The following is a 13326-nucleotide window of genomic DNA, read 5'->3' as shown; positions in this document are numbered from 1 at the left end:
AAAATTTTATTATTTTGTGACTTTTTTTGTTAAATATGTTGTACATTGTTTTACCCAACATTTATTGCGTTTGTAACGTTATCACATTGTCTGTAATTAAATGCAGTTCCAATGAAGTTGATGAGGAAGAAAAAGAAATCAAAGAACCAAGTCCCCCATCCATAGAGAGTGGTGTTGCTCCGAGCCATGGGTTGGTACATTTACTTAATTGTTCAGAAACCTTTTGTCATTAAACACTTATTTGTTTTAATTGACTTAAAATGTTATGCATGCAGAGAAATGGTAAGCATTTACTTCATTATAATTTTTAACGTTTGTGCAAACATGTTTTTCTTAATGCATATTATTTGCTTCTATTAAATGCTTGTTGGCAAAGGACATAAATGTTGTAGTCTTTGTTTTTTAATGAGGGGTATCTAGATCCACATTTGATTACTATTATTGATGCTACAGTTCAGTTGCCCTAAACAAAGAGAAGAGAAAATAAGGTGCAGTAACACAGGATGCTTTTTGTTCCTAATCCTTTGCAACTGCTCCCACACTTAGCAACTACAGATGATTTGGTTGTCTCTGATAATAAAGCAACTTATTAGGTAGAAGTGGGGGGCAATGTCTGTAGAGGGTAAAAACCAGAGGAGACTCTAAGCCATTTTGGACTAGTAAAAGACGCAGGAAATAGTCTGTAGTACATAGTAAACAATACATCTAATTCAAAATAATTAGGTTCAGGAACTGGCAGCCCTGGGAATTAAAGCCTTCCCTGGGCCGTTCGTTGTTGGATCTTTCTTTTTTCCGGTCAGGGTGCCACCCCGCTGAACTTCTATAGAGATTCTCCCTGTGAAACGATATGCAGAACATGGTGGCGCTTGTTAGTCGACTGCTTAAGGAGAGGGATGACTGGCGCATGGAATCTCTGACCACAGTAACCATGGAAATTGGTGAGAATAAGACGGTTATAAAAGAGATGAATGAGATGTATCTTTAAAATAAGACATAACAATATCCTGGATGAAAAGGTTGAAAAATGAGGAGCATAGTTCAGCAATGAAGATCACCATTCAGACATTAACTATCCAACTAGAAAAGCTCACTAGTAAGTTCTCTGAGCAAGATACATTTCCAGTCAAAATAATCTTTGTAGATAACCTTTGTATAGCAGGTTGTCCTGATGGGTTTGAAAAAGGAAATCCCATTGACTTTCTTCAGCAAACCATACCTAAACATGTGCAGTCTGTCAGGAAAATCCTTTTAAATCGAACAGGCACACAGATCCCTGTGGCCCAAACCAGCTTATTGGGCATGAACTAGGCAGTTCCTGTGCTTTCCTGCCTAGTAGATGCTGCTCAGAAGAGCCAGAGGGTTATATACAGTAGGGTTGGGGGCCTACAGAACATACAATCTTTTTTTTGTGGAATATAGCAGAGCTGTTATGGAAAAGTGTAAACAACCCCAAAGGTCCACGGATTTCTGCCAAGCAGCACCACCTGATCTTTTACTTTGTGTATCCAGCCTCCTTTAAAAGTTTATCTGTAAGTTTAACGCACACTTTCTTAGACCATTTTAAAGCTGGCGAATTCGAAAGACGTGACCAGAGAGGCTCCGGGATGTTGAACATGGCATCAGTTCCGTAGGTGACCACAGGTATAACATTAGCTCTATAGTACCTGAGGGCTGGCACAATAGAGAAACAGACAAACTTCCAGTTCAGGCCGCAAGCTTGGCTAGTGAGAGCCTTCATCCTTATTTGTAGATGTGTTTGCATAGTGGCTTCAGATCTTAAATCACTCAGCCAAACGCCTAAATACTTGAATGATTGATCCTGTTTGATTTTCTTGCCATCCAGAAACCAAGAGGAGCGGTTATTTCCTTTGTTGGAATTACCAAAGCTTAATATTTTCATTTTTTCCCTATTCATTTCCAGGCCGTTTGATGTAATATACTGTTGTAAGGAGTCCAATTGACTTTGAAGACCCTCTTTGGTCTGGTTGGTTAGTACCACATAATTTGCGTACAATAATTGAGGTAATTGGACTCCTCCGACCTTGGGTGGGGAAGATCTTGTTAACGAAAAGCCTTCTTTCATGTCCTCCAAAAAAAAAGTTGATAAGGGCTGCGGCCATTGGACATCCCTGTTTGAGCCCTGTTAGGCAGAGTTTGTATGCAGTATCCTCTGGGACCACTACACACAATTCTGACTACAGGTATAGGCAACCCAACCTTTGGTATAAGCTTGTACTACACTGTTTTGGTAGCGTGTTGAGCAGTCAGGCTTATCTCAAGAGAGGAAATGTGAGCTGCAGTTTAGTTACACAAAGATTCACAGGTACAGGTATTCAAATAAACTCTTACACTCAAGGTTTCTTGCATAAACATTTATTAATTTATCAGTCAGTTATAAAGCCTTCTTCAGAAGTGAGCAATACAATATGTACACACAAATATACTGTTATTCATTCCAGCCGAGCTGTCAGCCACCCAGCAGGGTGGCTGTCCTTGCAGGACAGTCAGCCAGCCAATGACCACAGAGTGCATTTGGGTCTCCTAGGAGACTAAGCACAGGGAGTTTCGGGCACCTCCTTCACCTGCCTACCCCAGACAGTCTGGGGTAGGCAGGGTAATTGATACATAAACAGCCCTCCAGGGTCCTACACCCGGTGGATGCCATTTATTGGACAGCTTAGCATTAAACAACACAGAAGGAAGTGTCCCTTGTGAACCATCCTTGGTACTTTTGAAGTTTGAAAGTACAAGACTCACCTTTGTCCATAAAGGTTAGTCGACTGAGTCGGTCGCTATTACTGTTACACGGGTATTCATATGGATTTAATTAAAGTGCAGTGACTTTGTTCCTTTTATATTTCTTTAGATAGTGAAGAAATGCAATCAATTTCTACACCTGAAGAAGGGGTCGGGGAACCCCGAAACGTGTAGTGTTCTGCTATGATTGGATTAATACCGAGTGATGCATTGTTATTCAGTTGAAAGAGAGTCTCTTTGTTCCATATATTAGCTTGTATTTGCATTTTAGCTAATTTAGCTTTGAACATCATTTTTGTGATAGGTTTCTTCCTTTGTATGAACCTACTGTGAAGAAATTGTATTTACACTGGCGAATGAGGAAATTCACCACACTGTTTATTTATACTTTGAAACTTTTATTGATCACACAATACAATTTTGCTTAAGTCAACAATTTGTGTATTGGACTTTATCATATATTTAATTTCTCTTTAAATCAATGGTTTGTTGTAAAGTGTAACAACAAGAGACTTTTGTCTCGATCAGAGTGACCAGGTTCTTTCCTCAGTGCTTTCTGAGGTTATAAATTTGCCTCAGCGTTTTTCCCCACTCTCTCATGTATTTTGATATGTGTTTTACCTTGTTTTCTTTGGTTATGGAGCCACTGGGACCCCTACACACAACTGACTACAGGTGTAAGCAAAACCGACCTGTTGGTATAAGTCGTACCACACAGTTTTTGGTAGCGAGCTGAGCAGCCATGCTTATCTCAAGAGGGAATGTGAGCTGTAATAATGTTCCGCAGAGGTCTACAATCACAAGTATTCACTCTTATACCTAAGGTTTCTTGGTAAAATACTTATTAATTTATTACAGTCAGTTAGAAAACATTCACTAAATGGAGGCAATCAATACCACACAAATATTCTGCAGTACTTCACACTACCCAGTTCTGAGGCATTTAAACTACTTTGAAGGAGGAGCAAAATGTCATTCAGAGCATTTGAAGTAGGAGCAAAAAGGCATACGTTAATAAAACGAATAGTGGAGTTATTCTTAAACAGTGCAAATAGTTTGAGTTCACCAGAGCAGTTGATCCAATGCAATTGATAGGCTGAAGTCAATGGGCTAGAGTCATGTATCAGTAAAAACGGTTCTCAAAGTTAAACAGAAAGGTCTTTGCCACGGTTCTCAGAAGTAGTTCATAGAAGAAAGCGTTATGTCGGGTCACAAGCTGACTAGGCCTGCATGCCATTTCAAGCACTTTCGCAGTGAGAGGCAAGTTCTCTCGGTCGGGTTTTCACAGTACCTTATATTGAAGAAAAAGATGCAGACTACCCTTTGGTATAAGTCTGTACCACACAGTGTTTGGTAGCGAGCCGGGCAGCCAGGCTTATCTCAAGAGGGAATGTGAGCTTGTAAGGGTGTTACAAAAAGGTCTACAATGACCAGTATTCAGATAGGCACTTATACTCAAGGTTTCCTGGTAAACACTTCTTAATTTATTACACAATCATTTATAAGGCATTCATTAAATGAGGCAACCAATATCACATAAATAATACTTCAATACCGATTAGTAAGCAGTTGAGCTCCCTTGAAGTCGGAGCCAAATAGCATTGAAGTAGGAGCAAAAGGGCATAGGCTGATAAAACAAATATTACAGTTACTTTAAAACCGTGCAAATAATTTCAGTTCACCAGAGGAGTTGATTCAATGCAATAGGTAGGCCAAAGTCAATGGGCTAGTGTCTTGTATAAGTAAAAACGATTCTGGTATTTAAATCGGAAAAGTCTTTGCCACGGTTCTTAGAAATATTTCACGGAAGAAAGGTTTGTATGTCTGGTCACAAGCTCACTAGGCCTGCAAGTTGCCAAAGTTCCACAAACTTTTGTGGTGAGAGGTAAGTTTTCTTGGTTGGGTTTTCACAGTACCTTATTTTGAAGAAAAAGATGCAACTTCTGTTCCTGGCAGTTCCTGCAGTTCTTGCTGTTCCTGAGTCTCGGTCGTGGGGACAAGAGGGCGGACGTCAGGGGACTCTGCCCTGCACAGGGACGGATCACAAAGCTGGCAAAATGGCAAATCTTCGATTCTGGTTGCTGTTCCTCAAGTACACAAGCTGGTGTCCTTCTCCCTGGTTAATCCTAACCAGCTCCCAGAATGGTATCCAGGTGGCTTACGAGTTGATTGGTCCCACCAACTCGAAGGGAGACGTCGTCCTTGAAGGGCTTCTCTGTCGAGATGAACGTGGCGATTTGGATCTGCAGCAGGGCTTCACTGGGCAAACCAACGATCCAGGAGTTGCAGCAGCAGTCCTCTTCCAGCTCGTCTTCGGTTTTTTCGTTCCAGTGGTCGACTCTGCCTTCCAGTCCAGGAGACTCAACTTTTAAACTGTATTCTCCCATTCATTACAGCCTAGCTGCCACTCGCCCAGCAGGGTGGCTGTCCTTGCTGGACAGTCATCCAGCCAATCACGCCAGAGTTCATTTGGGCCGCCAAGGAGACTAAGCACAGGGAGTTTCGGGCACCTCCCTCACTTCCTGCCCACCCCAGACACTCGGACGCCAGAGGCGATCTTCAGTCCTGAAGCCTGCCAAAGACATGGAAACAAAAGGACCAAACCTAACTTGACGCGCAGAGATAAACACTAGAAGGACCTTTCCAAAAAGAAATGGCAAAAAAAGACCGCGACCCGTTTAAACAAAGGGGCTTAAGGCACCATCTTGAAAAACATGGCTTCCGTGATTTTTAGCTACCGGTGTTTGCGGTCGGGAAAAATCATGGTAGTTTGTTCTAAAACCACTGCCACCAGCCATTTCGATAAAAAAGGGTAACATTTGACTGCTACATGAGTTCTAGAAACGAGATAATAGGTAACCCCTCCAGCACTCTATAGGAAGATAGTCTGTGCTGGATCTAGGAATTTAAAAAGACTAGTAAAGTCAATTTAAACTTGCATTCTATGGGAAACAGTAGTTTATCCCAGAGAAGGTATTTAAACCTTTGGGAAGTCTAAAAAGACATCCCTGTGTCACTGCAGTGAGGGTGGTGTGTAACACACATGAAATGATGCCTATGCAGTCATCTTACAACTCCATAATCAAAGAACACAAGAGTAAAACACATATCAAAATACATGAAATAGTGGGGAAAAAAGGCTCCGGTTAAAGGCTTTTTCCAGGTTAAAAAAAAAATCAAGTCCTCAAAATCCAGCAAAGTTGCTGGGTGTCTCTAAGGTGAAGGGAATTGGCACATTTATGATAATTCTCCCTAATACTAGGGCAACCCGAATGCACCCAGTCCTGATTGGCTGGCTGGCTGGCTGTCCTTGCAGGAGAGCCACCCTGCTGTGTGATTGACGGCTATGCTGTGCATGTGTTAGGACAGTTTTTCTGAAGTCCAACTAAGAGCTTAGTAAAACCATTCAACTGAGGCAGTACAAGATTCCACTCTTCGTATAAGGCTGTTGTAGTACCTGAGTACATGGCCGCGCAGACAGAGCAGCCAGGCTTATCTTAGTACGGAGAGAGGGCTGTAGAATCAGTACATATGAAATTGTAATAGAAATGGTTCAAAGTAACACTGAAACACTTTGTATTGTAAAAATAAAGGATTTATTTAAATAAGGTAGGCCCAGATAAATCTAGGGGTAAATGAGCACTAACACATTATATGAAATCACAATTATAAAAAAACACAACACTATACTTGAAGGTGCACAGACCCAAGGATAGACCCTATTTTAAATACCTAACAGTAGTTCTAGGAAAGTCAAAACTTTTTCATACACATTCAGTATAGGGCACACCTATTCTTGGGGGGTAAAAAGAAATCGTTACTTTCACAGTTACATTCAGTAATGCAAGGGCAGTAGACCCTACCAGATGTACAGTGACTCTCGGTACAAATCACATAATCATTCAACTGGACAATGTACTTTTTGTGAATAGTGGAACACTTATTCCAGGTGCAGTAAAAACCTATAACTACTTTTTGTGATAACACACCGTTATACTAGGTGAGTCAAACCTAAGGATGTTATATTCAATTACAGGTGCTTTTTAGATCAGTGAACCACAGATGGAGATAAGCAGTAACTGATTGTTGGGAAGGCACACAGCTAACTCAAGATAAGTAAAACCCATATACTTTTTATATCTCACAAGCAGTCCAGGTTAGATCTTTCCCAGCTATAAGGATAACTGAGGTATGACTTATCAGGGACTGTTAGAACCACAGACTCTAGGTTAGGGTGCACAGGTAAAGTAAAACCCAATGTTACACTTTACTGAATGACTCAGTTATTCTAGGTAGGCAACAACCTAATGCAGACTTAATCTGGACAGGCTAGCAGCAAGTCAGGGGAAGCAAGACCCAGTTGTGGGACATGCATACAATTATCCTGCAGGAATAATCTGGTGGAACCAACACTTTCCTTTTGTGAAGAGGCACAACCTAATCACAGGAGAGTAAAATACTTCACATCTACTTACTTTCTATTGAAATAGCAAAATAGTTTCTATTTGAGAATAGTGCATCACACATTCAAGATATGTAACTAACTGTTCACTCTTAGAGTTACAGTTATCAATTAACTCTTTACAAGTGAAAGTTCGTAAGTCTGTATATAAAGTTAAAATGGGGCACGGAGAGGACTCTGCTACTCCGAGAGCGCTCTGCCCAAACAACAGAAAATACACATGATATTACAAAAACACATCTATGACGTGCACTATAGGGATACAGTAAGTTGTGCTCATTGGGCAAAGGGGACTGGACAGTATCCTTTGTGTATGGGTGTTGCTCCAGGATTGGTCAGCTCCGGACTTGTAGCTTTGTGGAGCATGTGGGTCAGCTGGGCTCATCTGGGTGGGGTGCAGGGTCAGGCGATGTCCGCGTTGCTGTATTTCATTCTATCTTACTCTTTACCCTTTCGGCACACACATTTTAGTATTGTACATAATTTCAATACATAATATATATATCATCTAAGCATTTGACCTGGGCCACTAAGAGTGAGGGTATATTGGCTAAGGTGCCTTATCTAACACAGTATTTCAAAAACACATTAATCGAGCAACTCTTTAAATCTAATGTGGGTTTTTTACTCTTTGTTAGTAACAGAAGAATATATGGTTACAGGGGATTAGTGGTATGGGGTGAATTGGAGTGGCAAATGGGTAAGGGGCCTGCAACTGTTACATCAAAGAGGTGTGGAGTTAGGGGGCTTGTGGTCTATATTTCTTTAGAAGGGGTCTGCTGGTGCAGAGGCAGGTTTGTGGAGACAGATGGATTTTTCCAGGACCATGCACCGGCCCGGTCACACACAGGGCAATAATGTAAAAGGAAGAGGAGAGATATAGTGTTTAGTTCGCTATACTATGCTCCCAAGCTTTCGTGAGAACAGGACAGCTGTGGAGATGGCTGAGGGGAGGAGCTTGAGGGTTGGCATGCTGGCGGTGCGCGGAGAATGAAGGGGAGAGGTGCAGGTTTGCATTCAGTTTCTCTGTTAACTGCGTTTATTTTTCCAAAACCAAATCTTCTAAATTGAAAATCTCATCCAGGTATTCAGCTAGAGCCACTCTTTCACTTCTATATTATCCATGTGATGTGCATTGTTAGGCAAAGTATGTATGCAGTACCTTTTGGGACCACTATACACAACTAGGACTAAAGGGGAAGCAAAACCAACCTTTGTTATAAGTCTGTATTACACAGTTTTTGGTAGCGGAGCTAAGCAGCCAGGCTTATCTCAAGAGGGAATGTAATGATCTTGCACAGAGGGCTACAATCACAGGTGTTCAAATAAACTCTTACACTCAAGGTTTCTTTGTTAAATACTTATTCATTTATTTAACTGTCAGTTATAAAACATTCATAAGAAGGAGGCAATACAATCGCACACACATATACTTCGGTACTGTACACTCTGTTTCGGAGGCATTCAGAATACTTTGAAGGAGGATCAAAAAAGCATAGGTTATCAGAGGATAGATGTTTTTAAGTTTCTAGGAACTAGTTGAACCACTTCCACTACATGTGGTTTTTGCTCTATCACCTTAGCAGCAGATAAAGGTGGGAGTCACAGTAGTGACCTCTAGCTTTGTGTGCCTAGGGTCTTTATACCTATTTGAAGTTATGGGTGCTACACCCAAGTGCCCTTCAGAGTGGCAGTAAATGCATAAAAGGCAAGGCTTCTTTGACTCAAGACAGTCGACAACTGGGAAGAACACCCAGACGAAGAAACCGTGAATGAAGCTTGCTGCATCCTCCTGGAATGTTGAATTGCTCAGTGAAGCCCTGCTGCTGTGCTGAAACTCCTTTTTCTGATCGACAAAATAAGCTCTGGAAAGGACGACTTCTTCCCTTGGATTAGTGGGACCAACTAACCCAGAGACAAAACTTGCTGGAAGACCTTCCCCCAGTTGGCTGTACTTCTTTGGTGCTGCTGGAACCGAGTGCCAGGAGTCGAGAAATCGTAGTCTAGTGCAACGTTTGTAAGTTGGCCAAAAACTCCAGGAGTCTCCTGAGGACCCTGCCGAAGCAGGATGACCCAAGCTCAAGTCACATTACCAGAGTGCTGGACTCAAGAAGTGAAGGAAGCCCAATGGTGTCCGAGATCCACGGTGACACTGTTTATCGAGAGCTGAAACCGCTAAGTGCCGCTGAACCAAAGAATGCCTGTAGCTGCTGCTGACCTTTGAATTGCTATGCAGGAGTCCTCGAGACATCCTCCCTCTTGTCCCCACGACTGAGGCCCAGGAACACAGGATCTGCATCGCTGCAAGCAGACAGAAGCCAGCTGGATCCTCTTCTAACCAAAGGTACTGTTCTGACTTTGGGGTACTTACCTCATTGTCTGTAGTTCTGCTCTGCTCAGTTGAGACTTGCAGTAGCTGCTTTTTAGTGTTGATTTCAGATCTAACTTTCACAAGTGTAACAGCTTGTGACCCAACAGTCAATTTCTACAACAAAACTCTACCGTTGCAAGCCTTTTTGCTATCTAAGAAGTTCCTCAGCTCCATAGACTCTGCTCCAATTTACTTTGACTGTCCTGGCTCCATGCGGACTCTTCCTTTCCATTGGCTTTGATTCTTAGTGTCCATCATATGTGATGCATTGTTTTTTAACTAATATTGCCGGGAAAGGTTTTTGTCTAGACTTCACTGGGAGATTTAAAAGTGCTCACATGCTCTGAGAACGTGTTTAACCTTTTTTCCTTCCTTTAACCTTTCCCTTTCCTTTCTACCAACCTCAGAAGTGCAAACGTGATATATAAATGCCAATACTGTCACTGCAGGGTGTAGGAAGTGTGTATGAAGCATCTTTAAAGAGTATCTACTTGCTTTGCCTTGATTCTGAGAAAGTACTTTGAAGTGTATTTTATTGTTGCACATTGCCCATTGCATTAAAGAATGCTTATTTAAAACTGACCGTTAGAAAACCTTGAGTGCAAGTGTTTGGATACTTGTATTGGTGAATTTCAATGCTACAGCTCTACAGCTCACATTTACCCCTCTTGAGAGACATCTGGCTGCTCAGTCACTCTACCAACTTGTGTTGTACAGACCTATCCTAATAGGTGAGTTACTTAATACTACGAGGACAAGGGTTGTTTAGTCTTCCCCCAGGGTTACTACATACATTCTTGCCTAACGGGGCCATTTTGAGAAAATGGTCACCCTTGGGTGCTGTACTGCAGCTGAGGAATCAGCCTGCCGATACATGGCACAGGGTAGTAAAAAAGAAACCACTGCCTCCAGCCATTCAAGTCTTACTCTTAGTGTAACAGAATGTTACATGAGAAGTGGGATAAAGGGGTTACCATGAAACCCCACAGCACTCCACGTAGGGTGATGTATGCTGGACCCACAAAAGAAAAGGTAAGTAAGATAGGAGTCATCTTAATATTTTTGGGAACAGTAGTTCACCGAAGAAAATGTAGTTAAAAAGGCGCTGTGCGTCACAATGCAAAAAGCAGATGCCTATGGAGTTTACCAGACTCCATTAAACAGTAAGAAACACAAAAGTCCTAGTCAGAAAAAAACACGAGAGTGAGAAAAACGTCCCACTCAGGAGTTAAAATTAAAAAGCCCCGAGTTCAGCAAAAGAGCTGGGGGTCTCGGAGGTTAAAGGTAATTGGCACAGAAATTAAAATTCTCCCTAACAATGCCCCAAAAGGATATAATCAAAAATACGCTATGGAGAGTCAGCAAAATGACACCCATAAAAAAAGAGTAAAAGAAAGATTGAGTGGGGGGAAAAAGGTTCTGGGGGTCTCATAGTGGAGGGAGATTTAGTGTAGAAATGAAACCCTCTCAGAAGCAGAAGTGTGACCGAGTGGTCCAGTGGCCAAAAGTAGGCCGGTCTGGTTAAGCTCGGATGCAAGAAAGTCAGAGTTCCAGAGGCTTTCTCATCCAACAAGTACACACTTTAAAGTTTGTGGAAAGTGTTCAGGGACTTTGTAGAAGGCTCCCTGTTAGCCAAGATTGTTTGGAGTACACTTTGGATGCACTACAAAAACCCCTGACCTCCTGGCAATAGAAACCCAACCTTTGGTATAAGTGCACTACGCAGGTTGTTAGCGGGTGGAGCAACCAGGTTTATCTCAAGAGGGGTCAATGTGAGCTGTAGGGGAGTTACACAGGAGATCCACAGCGACACATATTCAAATTAAACTCTTAGACACAAGGTTTCTTGAGTAAACAATTATTAATTTATCAGTAAGTTAGAATAAGCCTTCTTCAGAAGGGAGCAAAATATAACGCCACACAAATATACTTCAAAAATACACACTCTTAGTTATCTAAATCCACAAGTAGCCATTTGGGTTGACACACAGGCACTACCTACACCCTCAGGTGACTTCAATAGCTAGGGTACTGTTGGCATTAATATATTGCTGTTGCATTTAGAATATTCTTGGGAGTAGTGTTAAAGAGAAGAGAGTTCAGAATAAAACAAGTATTCACACAAGTTATTCTCGAGCAGGTAAGTACTTTCAATACAACCCCCCCCAATGCCAAGTCAGTTAACCCTTTCCTGGAAGGAAGGCAAAACACATGAGCAGAAGGGAAAAGTCATTTTACGGAGCCTAGGCCAGCCAATGTTAAGTCAGCAAAAGTCAAGGTGAACTGAAGGACTTCTTGCAGGTAAGTAGAAAGTATTTTCCAATATCTAAAAAGTCTTGGTAGAATAGAAGTAATCAAAGTAGGGCCACAAGCTGATTAGGCTTGCGAAGTAAAGAAGCTTGCAGCAACTCTACACATGCAACCAAGCAAGTCTCCAATGTCTCCACAACAAGAGGTAAGTTCTCTTAGACTTTACAGTACCTTTAGGTTGAAGAAAAAGTGCAGCAGATGACTTCTGTTCCTGTGCAGCTCTGCAGATCTCGCTGTTCATGGGCCTCAATCGTGGGGACACGAGGGAGGATTTCTGGGGACTCGTGCACAGCAATGGGACGATCACTGCTCACAACCGGCAAACTTCAAACAAGTGGCTGGTCATGTTTCAGCTCCTCGTGTCTATAGCAAATAGCAACACCGCGGCTCCTGGCTGTCAAGATGGACTTCCTTGCTTCTGGGGTCCCGCACTCTGAGGGTGCTCAGTCTCAGTCAGTCCTGTTTCCTGGAAGTCAGGAGGATCTTCCTGGAGCTCACAACCAGCTTAAAAGCAACGGACATAAACTTGTGTTCCTCTCCCTGGCTATCCAGTTCCAGCAGCGACTGCAGTGGAAACTCGACCAGCGTTGAGGGGATGTCCAGGTGGCTTACTTTGGAGTTGACTGGTCCCACCATCTCAAAGGGAGAAGTCGTCCTTGCAGGAGCTTCTCTGTCGATGTAAATTTGGATTTTCAGCACAGCAGCAGGGCTTCACCGGGCAAACCAACGGTCCAGGAGTTGCAGCAGGTTTGCTCTTCAAGTTCTTCAGATTCCTCCATCCAGTAGTCGACTCTGCCTTCCAAACCAGCTTGCTCCCCATTCCCGCCCAGCTCTGCCACCCAGCAGGGGGGCTGTCCTTGCAGGACAGCCAGCCGGACAATCACCTAAGAGTGCATTCCTGTCTCCTAGGAGACTAAGCACAGGGTGTTTCGGGCACCTCCCTTGCTTCCTGCCCCCGCCAGACACCCTGGAGCCAGAGGCTTGTTTCAATTGTGAAGCCCGCCAACGACAAAATGACCAAACGGACCAAACCTAGTTTGGCGCGCAGAGTAAATCTGAAGGACCTTTCCACAAAGAAATGGTGAAAAAAGATGACCAGGGCCATTTTGACAAAAATGACACCCACGGGTGCTTTAAAGTGGCTGCAAACGCAGCCCGTGGTAAAATCCCGTAATGGTAGTAAAACGTAAACCGCTGCCACCAGCCATTCGGTGAGGAAAGGGTAACATAAAAATGTTACATGATAAGCTAGACAAAGGGGATAGTCAATAACACCTCCAAATAGTGTGTGCTGGGTTTAGAAAGTTACAATTGTAAGTAAAGTCAATTTCACTTTACTGCTCTGGGAAATAGTAGTTTATCCCAGAGAAGGTATTTAAACCTTTTTGGCAATCTGAGAGACCTCCCTGTTGTGATGTCTGTATGT

General features: G+C 42.6%; 1 protein-coding gene across 3 annotated transcripts in view; it reads left to right on the top strand.

The window, feature by feature from the left end:
• The window catches only part of RNPC3 (RNA binding region (RNP1, RRM) containing 3), a 393936-nt gene that overhangs the window by 83106 nt on the left and 297504 nt on the right, over positions 1 to 13326 (top strand). For all 3 annotated transcript variants that reach the window (XR_011290577.1, XM_069641890.1, XM_069641891.1), the window contains exon 4: positions 107 to 190. Coding sequence is in view for 2 of the 3 variants with exons in the window: in XM_069641890.1 (XP_069497991.1) it covers positions 107 to 190 (84 nt within the window). In the remaining variant the exon portion in view is untranslated. The remainder of the gene's footprint in view (positions 1 to 106; positions 191 to 13326) is intronic.

This window comes from Ambystoma mexicanum, chromosome 1q (assembly GCF_040938575.1).
Source record: "Ambystoma mexicanum isolate Mex_15411 chromosome 1q, UKY_AmexF1_1, whole genome shotgun sequence".
NCBI lineage: Eukaryota > Metazoa > Chordata > Amphibia > Caudata > Ambystomatidae > Ambystoma > Ambystoma mexicanum.
This window is presented reverse-complemented; position numbering and strand designations above follow the sequence as displayed.